Source organism: Myxocyprinus asiaticus, chromosome 6 (genome assembly GCF_019703515.2).
Source record: "Myxocyprinus asiaticus isolate MX2 ecotype Aquarium Trade chromosome 6, UBuf_Myxa_2, whole genome shotgun sequence".
Taxonomy (NCBI): domain Eukaryota; kingdom Metazoa; phylum Chordata; class Actinopteri; order Cypriniformes; family Catostomidae; genus Myxocyprinus; species Myxocyprinus asiaticus.
This window is the reverse complement of record NC_059349.1, coordinates 13,481,881-13,500,248: the sequence shown is the minus strand read 5'-3', so window position 1 is coordinate 13,500,248 and position 18,368 is coordinate 13,481,881. Positions and strand designations below refer to the sequence as shown.

General features: G+C 38.4%; 1 protein-coding gene across 1 annotated transcript in view; it reads left to right on the top strand.

Moving 5' to 3' along the window:
* The first annotated feature begins 708 nt into the window (after positions 1-708).
* Positions 709-18,368, top strand: part of LOC127442471 (cAMP-specific 3',5'-cyclic phosphodiesterase 4B-like) — a 99,697-nt gene continuing 82,037 nt past the window's right edge. Inside the window, exons 1-2 of the mRNA XM_051700529.1 lie at positions 709-769; positions 7,740-7,863. Coding sequence (XP_051556489.1) covers positions 7,822-7,863 — 42 coding nt within the window. The 5' untranslated portion in view covers positions 709-769; positions 7,740-7,821. The remainder of the gene's footprint in view (positions 770-7,739; positions 7,864-18,368) is intronic.

The following is an 18,368-nucleotide window of genomic DNA, read 5'->3' as shown; positions in this document are numbered from 1 at the left end:
ATGAGACAGACAGTACTGCACTTACAGCTGAATCTTCAGATAGATAGATAGATATACAGACAGACAGATGGCAGACAGACAGACAGATAGATACTATTGAGAAGGAAGGATAGATAGATAGATAGATAGATAGATAGATAGATAGATAGATAGATAGATAGATAGATGGATGGATGGATGGATGGATGATGGATAGATAGACAGACAGACAGACGGCAGACAGACAGACAGATAGATACTATTGAGAAGGAAGTATAGATAGATAGATAGATAGATAGATAGATAGATAGATAGATAGATAGATAGATGGATGGATGGATGGATGATGGATAGACAGACAGACAGATAGATGCTAGACAGACAGACAGACAGACAGATAGAAGGATAGATAGATAGATAGATAGATAGATGTGCACTATACTAACACAATATACACAGTATTTACACAGAACATAAACCAATTCTCGGTCTTCTCCATTAATCTTCTGTCTTGGCTCTTTGTTTTCCTGGTTTCTTTCATCTTCTCCATTATCGTTCAATTGGAGGGAATAAGGGTGGCAGTAGGATCACAGCACATCATCAATGCCAGTGTCCCGGAGAGGAGGAGGAGGAGGAGGAGGAGGAGGAGGTTGTCCCATCCTCTGGTGATGGGTGACCACTTTTAATAGGATAGGAGGGGTTTGTGGAAAGGTCTGTATTATTCGCTCTAACGCCGATTTTGTCCGTTCATTGGCGACTATCATCTCGATCCGACAGTGCATGCATTAAGGTAAGTTTAACGCTCCCGTCTCGTGCCTACGTCTCGCGGGCATTCGTTGCATGAATCGAGGTAACCGTTCAGTAGTTAATTGCTAAAGGTTAACATTACATTGTTGCTTTCTAAGCATTTGAATTACGACTTGACTCATCGTGACTGTGTAGGCTGATAAGTTGCCAGTTGCATAATTTAATGTGTTGCCATCGAGCGATCATGCTTGGTGTACGTGTTCGTCGTATACGTGTGTGTTAAAGTACTGTTATAATTCATTTATACGACTAAATATTTGGCTATTTGGACTAAATGAAAATCCCAGGCCATGAGAAGTGTAGCTCGTTTGCTCGAAATGAAGAAGACCATAGAGTTCAAACAATACACAGGGCACACGCAAACGATGTCTAGGACTGTCAGTGAATCTGAAGGTGTTTTCACTGGAGACGTCATGTAACACCAAGTTATTAAATATTTGTACTATTATACTGCCGCAGTCAGGGTTGTGGAGTAACGGAATACATGTAACTGGATTACGTATTTAAAATACAAAATATAAGTAACTGTATTCCACTACAGTTACAATTTAAATCATTGGTAATCAGAATACAGTTACATTCAAAAAGTATTTTGATTACTGAAGAGATTACTTTATATTTTATTGTCATTTGTTTCATTTAATATTTAGTCCTTTCAGATGGAAAACATTTATACATATAAATGATGCAATCCAAAGTGCATTTAAACAGCAGTGAAACACTTTCTTATGATGTGTTACATTCATACGAGCAGACAGAGAAGTACGTTTGAATTAAGTTTGAAGCAGAAGAAATAGAAATAAACCTTGTGTAAATAGTCAGCTTTACGCTAAGCTAAAATGCTATTTCTAGCCATTTTACATGCACATGTTACCAGGCACGATCATATTTGTTTATCAAGAAAATTCATGTTGGATCATAATTTATTTTTTCTAGTAAGACCTTTGATATTAGGGCAAAAATCATATTCTTGATGATAATTTTTGCATTGTTTTCCTGTAAAAATATCTAAAAATCCTTAAAACAGGATCAATTAGATTGATCTTGTTTTAGAAACAACACTGCATAAGATATTTAGGTTTTTCAGAGAATGTAGTTTTAACATGTGTATTTTGTCTTACTGTACTGGCGGAGTTTTTATAGTCAAAACAAGTGAAAAAATCTACCAGTGCTGAAGAAGTAATCCAAAGTATTTAGAATACGTTACTGACCTTGAGTAATCTAACAGAATACGTTAGAAATTACATTTTACAGCATGTATTCTGTAATCTGTAGTCGAATACATTTCAAAAGTAACCCTCCCAACCCTGGTCGCAGTACACTGCTGTATGTTTAGAACATCCCTTTTGTATTCCCTTTTTGTGGGCGAGATTCTTCTTATAACTGAATTATCCTAATTAACTTGATGAAATTTATTGTCAGACACATTTTACTGAGTGCTCTGAGGAAAGTGTGAAAGCTCATTATCCAATCTCATTGACATAAAAGCGTTGTTTTGGTTAAATCAGATGTGGATGAGTCATACTCAAGTGCCCAATGCAGTTCATTCATTCATTCCTACAAATGTAATCTTAAACTCATTGAGTAGTCTATTTGTATTGGGTGCTTGACATACAGTAACATGTCCATTAACTTTTTCTACATTCAACATTAAGATTTTAGGTTCAGATTTACATACGATGTACAGTATGTGTATATATTTGATCCTGTTACCGGTTACCATTTTTTATTTCTTTTTTTATAATCATTTTGTCTTCACTAGTTCATTGCAGTGTGACACAATTATTTTTATAAGTACAAATATTCTATTAAGTCTCTCTAGGCAATATAGCAATGGTGTGATTTATTTACAGTTTGTCTTTAGAATTCACTTTCAAAGAAACATTACTTAGAGAACACTCTCTTTGTTTGATGACTTGCTCTTTTGGAAAAATTGGTGATGCAGGGAATGAAGCCATAGCTGGAACAAAACTTCCTGTTGACTTCTAGACTTTTTTTCCCCCGCAGGAAACAGGTCCTGTATTCAGTGGCACCTTGAAATCGAATAGGACGAATGAAATGCATCTCACAACACTGCTCTCCCCTTCCCTCATATCCTGTCTTTTCTATAGCTCTCTCTCTCTTTCTCTTACTTACACATTGTACATTGGTCTATACAGTATTCCACCATTCATTAGAAGTACTGGACAGCATTACATGTACATAATTTATGCAGTGAATCCATTTTTGTAAGACCTCAGCTCAGATGGCCTTTTGATACAGTTTGCTTTCAGGATCAATCAATGCAAAAGTCTTCTTTAGATGAAGAATTCATGTTATTAATGCTACTTTTTTTTCATCAAATTTACAGTAACCCCTCGATCTGTATGCACCCCAATCAAATAATAGCTGGAGATTTTTTTAACTGGGCTGCAGTTGTGTGATTAAAGTGTCTGATATTTATGTTCAGTAAACAACTCACAATGCATATATCTGAAATGGCTTGATGAGTTATCATACACCTATTCATTTCCTAGGTCTTACATGATGAGCTGTCTGCTTCATACATGTAATTATGTAATTCTTATATAATTACCAAATCAATTGTGACAAAGAACAAATATTAATGTAGATAGAGAAACTAGACTTGCTTTGTTTTGTAATGAGATTTTGCAGTGAGTCAATGTATTGTATAGGTCACATACGCAGTGATGTTAAATAATGACACTGAGAATTCTAGTGAGTACATTAATGAGTACACATTGCATAGCGTGACATGGTTTTGTCCAGAGAGATTATTTACAGCAAAGACCAAATGTTGTACCAGGTGGAATGCAGCTTATGTTCTGGTTGGTTACCAGGGTGTTGTGCAGTTGCTAGGGTGTTCTGGGTGGTGGTTAGGTAGTTGCTTACTGGCCCAAGTCAAAAGAGCCCCCCTTTCCTCTTCTAGCCATATTCTGGTATATAGGTATGACACATGTCCCTTCAATATAAGTCTATTGGACTTCTTAACCTGTTTTATTAAGCAATGTACTGTAATAGCATACCTCCCCATAACAAGCTGCATCATTTGAGCTTTAATTAATGCTAGTAACTCAAATGCTGAGGGGTGAGTTTGATACTTACTATAGCTTTAGGTGTTTGTTAAAATCCCTAAGCCTAAGTATGAGAAAAAGTAATAGTGATGCTTGCTACATGGTGTATAACAGGCAAAAATACTGTTAAAATATAGCTTCCAATATAAATTATACAGAAAACTGGTTTGTATCTCATTTTAAACACATCCAATTTCACTCTGGAATCCATTTAATGGGCTAATAGTTTTCATCATGCTGGAGGAAGAAATCCTTGAGTAATTCATATTCTGAAAAACAGAGCACTGTGACCCATGTTGGCTTCTTCATTGTTCTCTTAAGTCTTGACATGTCATTATATATTAGCATAAGGTTAAGAGCCATGTTGCTGTAGTTACTGGAGTCAAGGTACATGGCAGACTCGTTTTGTTGTTTTGGAAATTCATTTCAATTTTGCAGGGTTCAGTTAAACCATCCATTAGGTATACACAGTTCAAAATCTCTGTTATTAGACAGCTATTTTGTCACACTCATATAATGCCTGTAATGATTTTAGATATTAAAATCCCTATTTCTCATAGCTAGACTGGATTTGAAATGGTTGGCAGAAGATGTAAAGATAAATAGAAACCATTAAATAAGTCACAAGTCTCTTGATACCATAAGCCTGTACTGTTGCTCTCCATACATCCATTTTTATGCCAAGCACACCTTATTTTATTGATCAAGTAAGCAGCAACCCTTTAATTAGGTCAATGGAAGGACAAGGATATCATTGTGGGTATGTGGATGTGTCCAAGCACTGGTTCTGGTAATAGGATTGTGGAGTTGATGAGCACCATGGAGTCTTTGTTTCTACTCAAATAACATACTGTGTTTGACTCAAGCTTTTTTTCAATGCATGTCTGTTTGCTAGAAATAAGGAATGCAATACGTGCAATTTTGGTGTCCATGGATTTTCTAAGACAAGACAACTGTACTGCTTGTAGTTAAACATCACAAAGTAAAGGTTGTGTTAATCCTCAATTAATCTGCAGTGTTGGTGCTTGATAAGGCAGGCGTCACTATTTCTATTACTCATTCACAGGATAAGACATCCCCTTAACCCCAAAAGTATTAAACTATGGCATAACTCGTCCCACACCATTTGTGCTATAGGACATGAATAATACCATGAATCATGCAGCTTGTGGAGGAGGGATGTGCTATACTTTTCTAAGCAATAAGATTTATAATTTTTGCCTTTTGGACCACAAACTGACTGATCTTACAGTGAATTAAGCGACAGTAGGTCGAAAGTCCTTCAGTCTGTGCTTACCGGAATTTTAACAACTGCCCCCAGTGGCTGACACTGGAAGTGTTGTTGAACATTTGGGCACATGTGAGCTCCAGTTTCCAGGTGAAATGTTCACAGAGTGCTGCCAAAAGCTGGTTGTTTTTATGTGTAAATGATGTAATACACTCAACAAGAATGCATATTTTATTAACCATACGCCCTGTCCCAAACCAAACAGACTGATCTCACAGTGAAATCGGAAAAAGTAGGTTGACATTTCTTGAGCTTAGCTTGGTCTGTGCTTACCGAAATGCCAAACATTTCCCCCAGTGGCCAATCCTAAACTCACAGCTCTTTAGGGGTAGTATTTTAAGAATCCTGTAAATGCATTTTAAAAACTGCAGAATCGAATCAAATATAATTGTTCTGAATTTTCAAAAAATAGTTTTGAATCAAAACGAAAATGTATGAATCATGAATCGAATTGATTCGCTTTCAATCTAAAGATTCACACCCCTATTCGTCACTGATTATGTGAATCCAATTTCTTCCTTTTTTCAATGTGGGATGCGAACCCAGGCCCTCCAACACTGCTGACGCAACACGCTTCTGGTCGCACCACAAGGAAAGGTAGACACACTGGAGCCGATGCTAAAATGTCAGATGGGAGGTGGCGCTTGTCAGTGAGTCAGCATAATGTAGCCGATCCTAGGGTACTCGAACTCTCGGAAACAAAATACCTAACCCTTCCTGTGTGATCATGTTGAACCCCAACCTAAACCTAACCATCAGTGGAGTAAAAATTTAATCTTAGAGGGAAAATGTAACCTTTGTTTATATGATAACTTACTGGTTTCCATGGGACCTTAACTCCTGTCTCCAAGGCTGCTTGCAGAACAAGCTATCAGTAGTGCCACAGGAAAAGATGAACACATTTGAATTAATGCAAAGATGTCTAATGGGAGATGGTGCTTGTCAGTAACTTGGCAGAATGGGGTCATTAGGGTCAAGGTATTGGAATTTTCGGTAGCAACATGTCGACTTCCTGTGTGATCATGTTGCAATAAATAAATAAATAAATACGATACAATTTTTAATTTTTTTTTAATAAATAAAAATGAGCCCACAATTTTTTTTTGCTTTAACTTATTCAAGGATTCAACTTAAATGTATTTTAAATTTTAAGTGACACAACAGTGTCTGACATTGGCAACATAAAGCAGAGCTCTATAATTAAGCAATTTAAACAACAGCACTGCATTTATCAACAGATTGTTATGAAAAAAACTCACAATTTTCATGTTTTTCCTGTTTGTCTACATGCAAGTCATTGAATACTACATTCTACTTTTCACAATATACATCATTTCAAAGCAGCTTTGTAGAAAATCATGCCTTAAAATCTTAAAGCGTGAACCTGTATTTATTGTAGTCTGGATTGTATTTTATTTTATTTTTTTACTTTGCTTTATTTTGTTCAGGGTTTTGGGTGAGAGCATGTCACGATACCTTTCCATGTTCGCATGCACCTAATTTGGCAAGATTCTACCAAGTGACAGATGAATTTGTGCCAAAATAGTGCAGAGTTTGATTGGATAGACAGCCTTTGACGTCAACAACAAAAGATATGGGAAGTGTTTTCGCCTCCCTTTCAAAAGTTGATAAGCCTATCAACTTTTGGACAAGAAAGAAAATATTGCCTTGCCTTAGTTGGTTTGAAAACTGAAGCTTGGGAAAAAGTTTGATCTTTAAATCTTAAGGACAAAAGCACACTGGTGTGGCTCAATGAAAATGTCCCACTGTGATCAGAGTTCTGATCTCAGTCCCAATGAGACACTGTTGTGACACTTGAAAACTGTGATTTACAATCGACATCAAACCTAAAGCTTGAACAAATCTGTTTTGATGAACAGACAATACATTATTCACAAACTGTGTGCAAAGCAGGTAGATAACCCCCAAACCTGTTTGTGTAGCACAATATGTCTCTCTGCTATGAATGGATGCAGGTTGAACAAGAAAGCAGCTTTTTTTTTTTTTTTTTTACATAAAACAAAATGAATTGGTCTAGGTTTTAGTTTGTTTGCAAATCATTATACATTAAGTACAAGTACTTGCACTCATAGGTGCCGATTTATGTGTCTGCTGGTGGGTGACCTACATAATCAAGAACCCACGGGATCAGCGCCTTTGCTTTATACAAAAAAAGTAAAAAAAAAAGGCTAACATTGGTAACCATGTTTTCCTGCACACCTGCAATAAAGCTAACTAGTTCCAGAAGTAGTGCTGCACAGTATACCAGTGCCACGGTACTACAGTGGTACCCAAGCTTTGAATTACCTGTGGTACCAGAGCGTTTTTCAAATGGTAGTACCATATTAATCACCTTGTGTATAATTTTAGTACAATATTTAAAAAATATGCTTGTGAGGTATGACTAAATATTTATATGTTTCCTTGGTTTACCGTGGTAATTTTTATTTTATTTAACAAAAGAAAGGGAGATTAAGGTAAAAGTAATGCTTTGTAATTGTGGAAACCGGAACAATGGAGGGTTTCATGAGAATTGAGAGCTTCGATTATGCTAATGATTCTTTTTTTTTTTTTTTTCTTCCTGGCAACAGTTCAAACAGCAGAGGTCCATTTGTATGCTGGTGGAGAATCCCAGGAGACAGAAGAAACTTCAGAGCTTAATCAGCAGAGAACATGAGGAAGAGCCGGAGTGTTTTGGCAGTGACACCTGTTGATGTGAGACATTTTACTGTACTGTTGTTTAAATGTGAATAGAAGATAATGCAGTGCATAGATTATTTTTTACTGCAACACCCACCAAAGTGATGTTTAGACATTTAGTATAATAACATCACATTTGTGTCTTTTTACCCTCTTTCTATTTCTCTGTTGATACCCTTTACGTCACACTTTTAAAACATGAGGGGAAACTGCCAGGTTTTCTGTTCAGCTGTTAAGGAGCATGTTCTGTTCTTAGATATTGAGAGGAAAAATAAGAAACAATTGACAAGCTCAAGGCAAGCGCAAGCGCAATCACAAGAACATAAACAACCAATTAACCACACAAACCCACACGCATGCACACATACTATTAATAACTATTTATGAGGGACAGGTGAAAATTCGGCAGGCACCATAAATGCCTTAACAGATGAAATAAAGAACAGAATGAAGTATAAAGAAACAAGTCATTAATTAGTCTCATTTATGTTGTTAATAACCATAACTCTGTTTGTGGTAACCACATTAAGCTTAACGATTCTAATTTTCATCAATTTTATTATTTATACTTCAATGTTTAAAGGTGAAATATGTCATTTTTTCAATGTTAAACAATGTTAGAGATGTCAATTTTTTAAAATATTGAATCTAATTATATGATATGGGATTACTTAATCAAATTAATCGCATATATCAATATATGCCAATACTTGCCATTTCAATTTTGAAACATAGAAAACGTCTTTTGAGACCCCTGCATTCATAGCTGTGCTCCATCCAGCTGTGTTTGAATGCAAGAACACATCCTCAAAAAGTCGGTAAGTGCGACTCATTGTCTGTACAGCTGTGTGTTGCCTGAACAGCTGGTGATGCACTTACTGCCCCCTGCTGATTGGGATTCACAAAAACATGAAGGTGTGACTATGGTAAAAATATTCCTTATAACGGTCAGGGGGCATGATTAATTGCATTTATTTTTTTAACACGCGAAAACCCTAGTTAAAATCTCCTATCCTGCAATAACGATTAGTAATGCCAGTTAGTTACCTTGTTACTAGGAGTGTGATGATTCGCTCTGACAACGATTCAATTAGATTATGATTCTTTATCTAACGATTACGATTGTATAATCTGAAATTTGGTCACGGTTCGATCCAATTCCAAAACGATTCATAATTATTTTCCAAAAATATGCAAAAAAAATAATCAAAGTTTTTACTGAACATTCGTAATTTAGACAGCACAGAAATGCTATTAATAAAATAAAATGATATTATGAATATGTTACATTTAGGCATAATGTGGTACATATAGATATGTTACATGCATAATAGATATCCGATAGTAATAAAGAATAACATTATGTCGGGGGCCTAGGTAGCTCAGCAAGTAAAGATGCTGACTACCACCCCTGGAGTCACGAGTTCGAATCCAGGGCATGCTGAGTGACTCCAGCCAGGACTCCTAAGCAACCAAATTGGCCCGTTTGCTAGGGAGGGTAGAGTCACATGGGGCAACCTCCTTGTGGTTGCTATAATGTGGTTCTCGCTCTCGGTGGGGCACGTGATGAGTTGTGCGTGGATGCTGTGGAGAATAGCGTGAAGCCTCCACACACGCTAGGTCTCTGCGGTAACACGCTCAACAAGCCACGTGATAAGATGCGCGGATTGACGGTCTCAGACGTGGAGGCAACTGAAATTTGTCCTCCGCCACCCAGATTGAGGTGGGAATTGGGCATTCCAAATTGGGGAGAAAAGGGGAGAAAAGAAAAAAAAAAGGAAAAAAAAAGAAAAAGAATAACATTATGTCTGATGCAACATAATGACTTGATGCACATACACAAACAGATGGTAAACCGTTAAATAAGCATAATAGATTTGCATGTCATGTAACGTTAAGATATTAAAGATTAAATGTCATGTGCAGGCAGAGATCCAGGACAGGACTGTTTTCGGCACACAATGTGAAAGATAAAAATGCTTCATATTTTTGTGGCTGCCATGTGTCATTGACAAATCACAGGTGACAGTAATCAATTGGTTCCCTTCAGAACAGTGTGAAATCACCCCCTATTCCCTGTAGCATTCACTAATAACTGTAAAGAGAATGAATGAATGAATGAGTGTTTTTGTTCACAGCCAATGCTGCCCACCTATCACATTTATTTAAGCTAAGTTCTTCTTGTGTTTTAACTGTTTTATCGAAATATAACACATTTTATGCAGATACAAAAGCAATATTAGGCTAACATAATATATAGTAATCGGGGAAGAAGGCAACAACAATGAACTTACTTTTGTCAAATGGATGCAAACAGTGTTGAATAATGACACAGAAAGCCAAACTCAGCAGTATCCATCTATCCATCCATCCATCCATTTTATCTTATGTAGTGGTTAACTCAGAAGCATAAACTTTCTTTATTTCAAAGTGCGCTTTCTTTCCCTTCAATCTCGCATGCTCCACTCTGTGTCTGTTCCTAGAAGGGTCGTGTAATATGAAACGGTTACATTGGGTATTAATACAGTAATGATATTCGATTCTTAAATTCCCTAATCGATGCACCGCGATGCATTTTCACACCCCTACATGTTACAAATTTTGAAACAATTAAGTTTTCTTATCATGTTTTTTTCTACGTTTATCTTTTTAACCATGTCTTATCTTGTCAAAGTGCACCTATTTGCAAGGGAAGATGTGAACAGACAAAATGTAAGTGGAGTGAGCTGCAGCAAAGTACATTTGCAAAGAACTTTTATCTGTGAAATTGTCTTATCTGAGTTATGTTTTGGAGAGGGTGAGGACTTTTTCAAACAATGAAGAACACTGCTAATAAAACATCTACTAAACTCTGGATCAGGAAGGTCTACCTAGAGCAGGGGTGTCAAACTCGGTTCCTGGAGGGCCACAGTCCAGCAGAGTTTAGCTCCAACCTTAATTAAACACACCTGAAGCAGCTAATCATGGTCTTCAGGAGTGCTTGAAGATTACAAGGAGGCATTTTAGAGCAGGGCTGGAACTAAAGTCTTCAGGGCTGCAGCCCTCCAGGAACTGAGTTTGACACCCCTGACCTAGAGGAACAATACCTCCTTTAGTAGTCTATTTGCAAGTAGAAATGCACAGTAAATTAAAGTGATGGGGATGATACTGATTACTGATCTCAAAGAGCTATCCTCACTTTTTTAAACTAGCACACAATGAATGCTTAAATAATGTTTGCATGACTCCGCTTGTGTTCATGTCGTTCTAAACTAAAGTGTAAGAGCTGTGCAGATGTGTAAAAAGGTAGATGTGTCTCTTTACATTTATTTTTGTGACATCGCAGATTTTAGCCAACGGGTGGCGGCAAAAGACCATTTTTGTGTGTAAATGAGTCAGCTGAGGTAAAGTGCTTCACCAGTCAGTCAATAGTATTTTCATTCATTGGCACTCCGTGATTTCTCTGATTACTACTATATTACTAAAGCTGGAAATAGCTTTAAACAGCTTTAAACTAACAACTTCAGTATTAAGGCTTATCACAGCTGAGCGACACAACAGTGATTAATTACTCAAACTCAAGGCGCTTACCTCTTACCGGAGTTTCCACATTGGAGAGGCAATACTGTTCATAATGGCAGAGGACATTGCTGTTAGTGAATGATCTATAGTGAATGACTCTTGCGCACCGGCTACCGTAAAATAGAGAGGAATACCCCCGCTTGGTTGGCTATTTTTCCACAGAGAAAATAGCATGCATTTGACAAAAATGACATTATCTTCAGAAAGCTGACTAACACACTACAGCATCTTTGCTTGGGAGTGGCAACAAAGACAGGTGATCGAACACACTCCATCTCTCTCTCTCTCTCTCTCTTTCTCACACACACACACACACACACACATACACACACATACTGTACATACATCCTTGTTTCTCCAATAACTTGTTAGAAACAGCCCAAGCCATGATAATAGTTCTAAAGTGATGTTTTTGAGAGGCTTGGATGCATTATTTGTTTTGAACCAGCAACGGCAGATTCTGATCCGTCGCGTAAGAAAGTAGTTCCATGCACAAATGCATATTTTGTGACCGTACTCAGTTTTTCCTATTTTTTTATTTTATTTACTTGTTCATTGAACTGTTGTATATAAGCAATATCACACTCGCAATCGTGCAAATAGCCCTAAATCACCACTGCTGTGATTACCTACGGCACTCGGCCTACGGCCGAATCACAGCAGTGCTGATGCAATTCCATATCGCACTCTGTTTTTTGAAGACAGAAAGTGACTCTGCTTCACGGATGGTGTTGGGAAGGTTGTTCCACCATTGAGGTACAGTGAAGCCAAAAGTCCAGGAAAGTGATTTGGTGCCTCTGTGTGTTGGTAACACAATGTGCCACTCATTTGCAGACCACAGCCTTCTGGTGGAATGTACCAATTCTCGTAGGTACACCTAGACACAGTTTTTCTTGGTTGGTGGCAGATAGGATGTTCCAAGCTTCCTGGAGAATTCGCCACAGTTCTCCTATCTATTTATTCTGTCTCAATTGCTTCTGTCTCTTCATGTAATCCTAGACTGACTAGATGTTCAGTGGGGGACTTTGTGGGGGCCATGTCATCTGTTGCTGGACTCCCTGTTCTTCTATTCTGTTCTATTCTATTCTGTTAGCAAAAAGAATTTTTGGGAGTCTAAAATGTATATTTACTATTGACACACTAAAGCTGAAGATATAAATAACCATCTTAAGACAAATGTTTTTGTGAAACATCTTATGTGCCTAAGACATTTGCACAGTACTGTAGCTCTGCAGGAATGATTGTAGGTAAGCTGGCGCAGACCCAGTGACTGTACTGTATGCCAGAATCAGAGCCTTGAATTTGATATGTGCAGCAACTGGCAGCCAGTGTAGAGAGACAAAGAGGGGTGTAACATGCACTCTCTTGGGTTCTTTGAAGAACAGCCATGCTGCTGCATTCTGGATCATTTGCAGAGGCCTGATTGCACATGCAGGAAGGCCGGCTAAAAGAGCATTACAGTAATCCAGTCTAGATATGACAAGAGACTGAGCAAGGAGTTGTGTAACATGTTCAGAGAGGAAGGGTCTTATCTTCCTAAAGTTGTACACTGCAAATCGACATGATCGGGCAGTTATTGAGATGTGGTCGGTGAAGTTGAGCTGGTCGTTTATGGTTACCCCCAAGTTTCTGATAGTTTTGGATGCTGTTATTGTAGATTAATCCTGCTGAACGGTGATGTTGTGCTCAACAGCTGGGTTGGCTGGAAAGACGAGGAGCTCTGTCTTCGCTAGGTTGAGTTGAAGGTGGTGTTCTTTCATCCAGACCGAGATGTCTGACAAGCAGGTCGAGATCAGAGCAGTCACCGTGGGGTCGTCAGGCTGAAAAGAAAAGTAGAGCTGTGTGTCATAGGCGTAGCAGTGGTAAGAGAACCCAACCTCTCCAGGCTACCTTGAAAGACCTACCTGAGAGATAGGACTTGAACCAGATGATGCCCAGAGTAGAGAGGGTAGACAGGAGGATCTGATGGTTGACTGTATCAAAGGCTGCAGATAGGTCCAGCAGAATAAGGACAGATGATCAGGAGCCAGCTCTCGCTTGTCTCAGCAATTCGGTGACAGACAGCAGGGCATTCTTGGTGGAATGTTCACGTTTGAAGCCTGACTGATTGTCGTCTAGCAGTTTGTTCTGTGAGAGAAAGGCAGAGTCTGATTGTAAACAACCTTTTCGAATGTTTTCACCATGAATGGGAGGAGAGAAACCGGTCTGTAATTTTCCACTTGTGTGGGGTTAAGCACCGTTTTTTTAAGCAGTGGAAGTACTCGAGCCTGCTTAAATGTGGTGGGAAAAGTTCATGTAAGTAGATGTGTTAATTATGTGTGTGAGTGCAGGTTGGTTGGACGGAGAGATGGCTTTGAAAAGGTGGGAAGGAATAGGGTCAAGGGAACAGGTGGTGGGGTGGTTGGAGATGAGAAGTTTAGAGAAGTGTCCTCTGATTGATTGATTGCTGTAACCTTATCAGTAAAAAAAGTGGTGAAGACAAGACATGAGGTGGTGGGAGGTGGAGGGGGGACAGAGATGTCTGTTACATGTCTTAAATAAGCTTTTGAGCTTTTTAAGTGTTGTTGATCTTGTCCTGATAATATGAAGCTTTTGCAGAGCAGACGCTAGCTGAGAAGGAATAAAGAAGAGACTGATATTTACTCAGATCTGCAGAATATATTTGTTATTGATTCATAAACATATATATATATATATATATATATATATATATATATATATAAACACAACATATATACATTGAATCAACATTTAACTTAATACATAATTTAGGGTTCAGCCATATGCTTGAGGCAACATTTAAATAAATGTCCAAATTAAACACTCTGGACACTTTTGTCCATACCGAGTGCAAATGCAAGATAACGGGGTGTAACTTAACTTCTCTGATTAGTATGACAGAAAGGCTTTGCAGTGACAAAATAGGGGCAAGAACTTCCTGTTCAATACAAAACCAGGGAGGGGTTCTCTCAGGTGGAAGTGACCAATGAGCCAAATGTCTGAGACCGAATGCATAATAGTAAAAAAAAATCTTCGATAGGCCTAGCCCACCTTTGTCAGTCGGACTATGTAACTTATTAAAATGTAAACTAGGACGCTTACCATTCCAAATGAAAGACTTCACTATGCTATCAAATTGCTTGAAGCATGAGAGGGGGACATCTACAAGGGAAGACTGTAACAGGTAGTTCAATTTTGGAATGCAATCCATTTTAATAACATTAAAAAACCTTTTTATTCAGGGGTCAAAACTAAATCAGACATATTTGCTGGGAATAAAATGCCCAAATACTTAATGCTCTGTTTGGGCCACTGGAAGGCGCCTGGCTGGAAAGCCATTACTGGGCAGTATGCTGTCAGAGCCAAAGCTTCAGATTTAGACCAATTTACTCTGTATCCTGAGAACGTAGAAAAGGAATTAATAATTCTATGGAGGCAAGGCATAGATCTAGTGGGGTTGGTGATGAATAATAAAATATCTGCATAAAGCAAAATCTTATGTGCCACACCTCCCGCCACCTCCCCTGGAAAATCATCTTCCCTTCTTATCGCGGCTGCTAATGGTTCCAGGGCAAGACAAAACAATAATGGGGAAAGAGGGCAACCCTGCCGGGTGCCTCTATTCAGAGTAAAATATTCTGAAATTAATACATTTGTTTTTACCGCCGCTTCCGGGTGTCTATAAAGTAACAATCCATCTAATAAAAGTATTCCCAAACCCGTATATTTCCAAAATCTTAAAAAGATAATCACATTCTACCATATCAATTGCATTTTCAGCGTCAAGTGAGATGGCCGCGACCGGAGTCTGATCATTCGTCACTAACCGCATAATATTGATGAGACGCCTAATGTTATCAGAAGAGCTATGGCCCCGAATAAACCCCACCTGATCTATATGTATAAGAGATGTCATAACTTTACTTAATCAGTTAGCCAAAATTTTTTACAATATTTTAACGTCTAGCTGGATCAAGGAAATTGGACAATAACTCTTGCACTCGCCTGGATCTTTGTCTTTTTTTAAGAATCAGACTGATCCGGGCTTGTGTCATGGTTGACAGAAGCTTTCCATTCTTTAATGAAACCGTATACACTTCTAATAAAATTGGGGCCAATTCTGTAACATAAGATCTAAAAAACTCAGTGGCAAATCCATCTGTCCCCGGAGTCTTGCCTGTAGGCAAAGCCTTAATTACCTCACCAAGCTCCTCCAAGGTTATCTCAGAATCAAGAGAATCAGTTGTCATCAGTTTAGGGAGTTCTAATGGTTCCACAAAATTTCTAATATTTCACCAGTAGACGAAGACATAAAACTATAGAGATCAAGATAGAATTCTTTAAAAGCATTATTAATATCAATGGCTGAGGTAAAAATTTCACCACCAGCGGATTTCACTGAGGGAATGGTAGAAAAAGACTCTCTCTGCTTTATATATCTAGCCAAAAGCTTCCCTGCTTTGTCCCCCTACTCAAAGTATGACTGTCTTGCCCTGAATATCCAAAACTCCACCTGCCATGACAAAATAGTATTATACACAGAGGATACTGAGGACCAGTTGGTCTCCATAAAACATTGATTTCAGCCTTTAACATTTGTTGGAAATCAGGATTTTGCAAAAGGGATACATTAAAGCGGCAACTATATGATTTCTTTTTCTCCATATGTGGCAGCACCTCTAAACACACCAGGGCGTGATCTGAGACTAAGATGTTTCCAACTGAGCAATCAACAACAGATGAAATGAGGGACTTAGGTATAAAAAAAAATCTATTCTAGAATAAATCTTATGGACTGATTAAAAGAATATATAATCCTTACCAGATGGGTTCAAAAGTCTCCAAATATCTGTAAGACCAAGATTTTTACACATCCTGTGAAGCATCAGTGTTGCTCTAGGTGGCTTACACACTTTTGCTTCACTATGATCAAGGACTGAGTCCATCAATAGATTAAAGTCTCCTTCCAATATTATATCATGAGGGGTGCCAGCGGCTTGCAACATCCCTTCAAGATCTATAAAAAAGCCCTGATCATCAGTGTTAGGTGTGTAAGTATTAGTCAAAATCAAACTTTGCCCCTGAAGTTCTGCTAAAACAATAATGACTCTTCATAAATTATCTTTACTCTGTTTGAGACATTTGAATTGTAGATGTGTACTTATCAATATAATAACTCCCCTGCTCTTACTTAAGCCAGCACTTAAGAAAAAATGCCCACCCCATATCCTCCCAAATGTTTCTGCTTCCTGTGGTGAAATATGCGTTTCTTGAAGAAACACTATATCATATTTCTTTGTTTAAAAAAATAAATAACCTTCCTTCTTTTTATGGGGTGCCCCAACCCATTCACATTCCACTTTGAGAGAGACAATCCACTCATATTAACATTTGACATTTTGACATATGAGCAAAAATAACTTGTGTGTCAAAAATAAAATTATAAAGACAACATTTCAGCATTAGTGCAACAATCAAACCCCAAACTTCCCCCTGAACCAAACAAACAGAAAAAAGTGCGTATTAACCACGACATTGCAACCGACGTCTATCCCTCGAAACTCAAACAGTCCATGTACGCCTACGAGAGCCCCCGCGACATCTTTGCCATCGGATTGCTCAAGTCCAGTGTTTCCATACAAATTTTCTGAGACAGAATTACATAACAGAAGAAAATCTATAAAACAAACTCCAGCCAATAGGCAGAATAAACACAAAAAAAAAAAACATGTAGATTCATCCGCATAACTGTGCTGAAGGTGTATTCCTCCCCAAAACAAGGTCCAGCCTCTAGCGGAACCAGCACACACACACACACACACACACACACACACACACAAAAAAAAGCCATTCAGTTTCCTCGGACAGTCAAAAGAATGTTTAGTGAGCCGGCTGTTTCATGAGTGCAACAGATGACCTAATCATTCAATGTCCTGCAAAAAATACTCCACAAAACAAACTCCAGCCAATAGAAGGCATAAACACAAAGAACATGCAGATTCATCCACAAACTGTCCTGAAGGAGTGTTATTCCACAAAACAAACTCCAGCCGCTAGGCGGAACCAGCACAAAAAGAAACAAAAAAGGGGGTATCAGCTTGAGCACGTAAGTGTCTTTTAATGTCTCCAGAGCCTGAGGATTTTGAATTCTTTGACATATGGTCTTCATAGAACAGATATGGAACAGGGTGTATAGAATCTCACCGGTTTATGACACAAAAAGTATTCAAAACTAGCAAAGTGCGCAGAGCTCGCCATTCACACGTCCGACCCTCACATGCCACCACGCGACTCCAGATCTGCAGAATCTTTCAATTTACTGCATTTTCTCTCAGCCACCCTGAGATCGGTCCGATTTTCACAAAGAGCTTTACATAACCAGAGGTTGGAAGGTGTCGCACATGCTGGCCTGGAGGAGAGAGGACAGATGCTGTCTAGACAGGTTGTTAAAGTGGAGCATAGAGTGTCTGTAGCTGGAAAAGAGATTAATCAAGGGAAGAAATGTAGAGACAGCAGTGGAAAGGCATGTGGGTAAGAGAGAGTAGAGGTTACGACAAAAGCAAACCAGAGGAGGAGTATGTGGTACATTGTTAGTGGTACAGTTATGCGTAAAAAGCTGGTTTATCCAGCTGGTTGCCCAATCTGTGCGTTGCAATAGTGCATAGTTTTTTTTTTAGGTCAAACGACGCCGTAAGAGCATGAATTTCAGCGGATTGGTGCTTGTCTAGGTGCATGTTGAAATCCCCCAGAACCACAAGTGGTCTGCCATCTTCAGGGAAGGAGGATAGCAGGACATCCAGCTCCTCAAGGAAGTTAGGCAGCTGACCTGGAGGACGATATACAACAACAACATGGATTTTTTTTAGGTTGCGTTGTAGTAATTGCATGGAATTCAAGTGAGTTATCATTGCATAGTGAGGAGAGAGGTGAAAATGTCCAGTTGTTTGGAATGAGCAAAC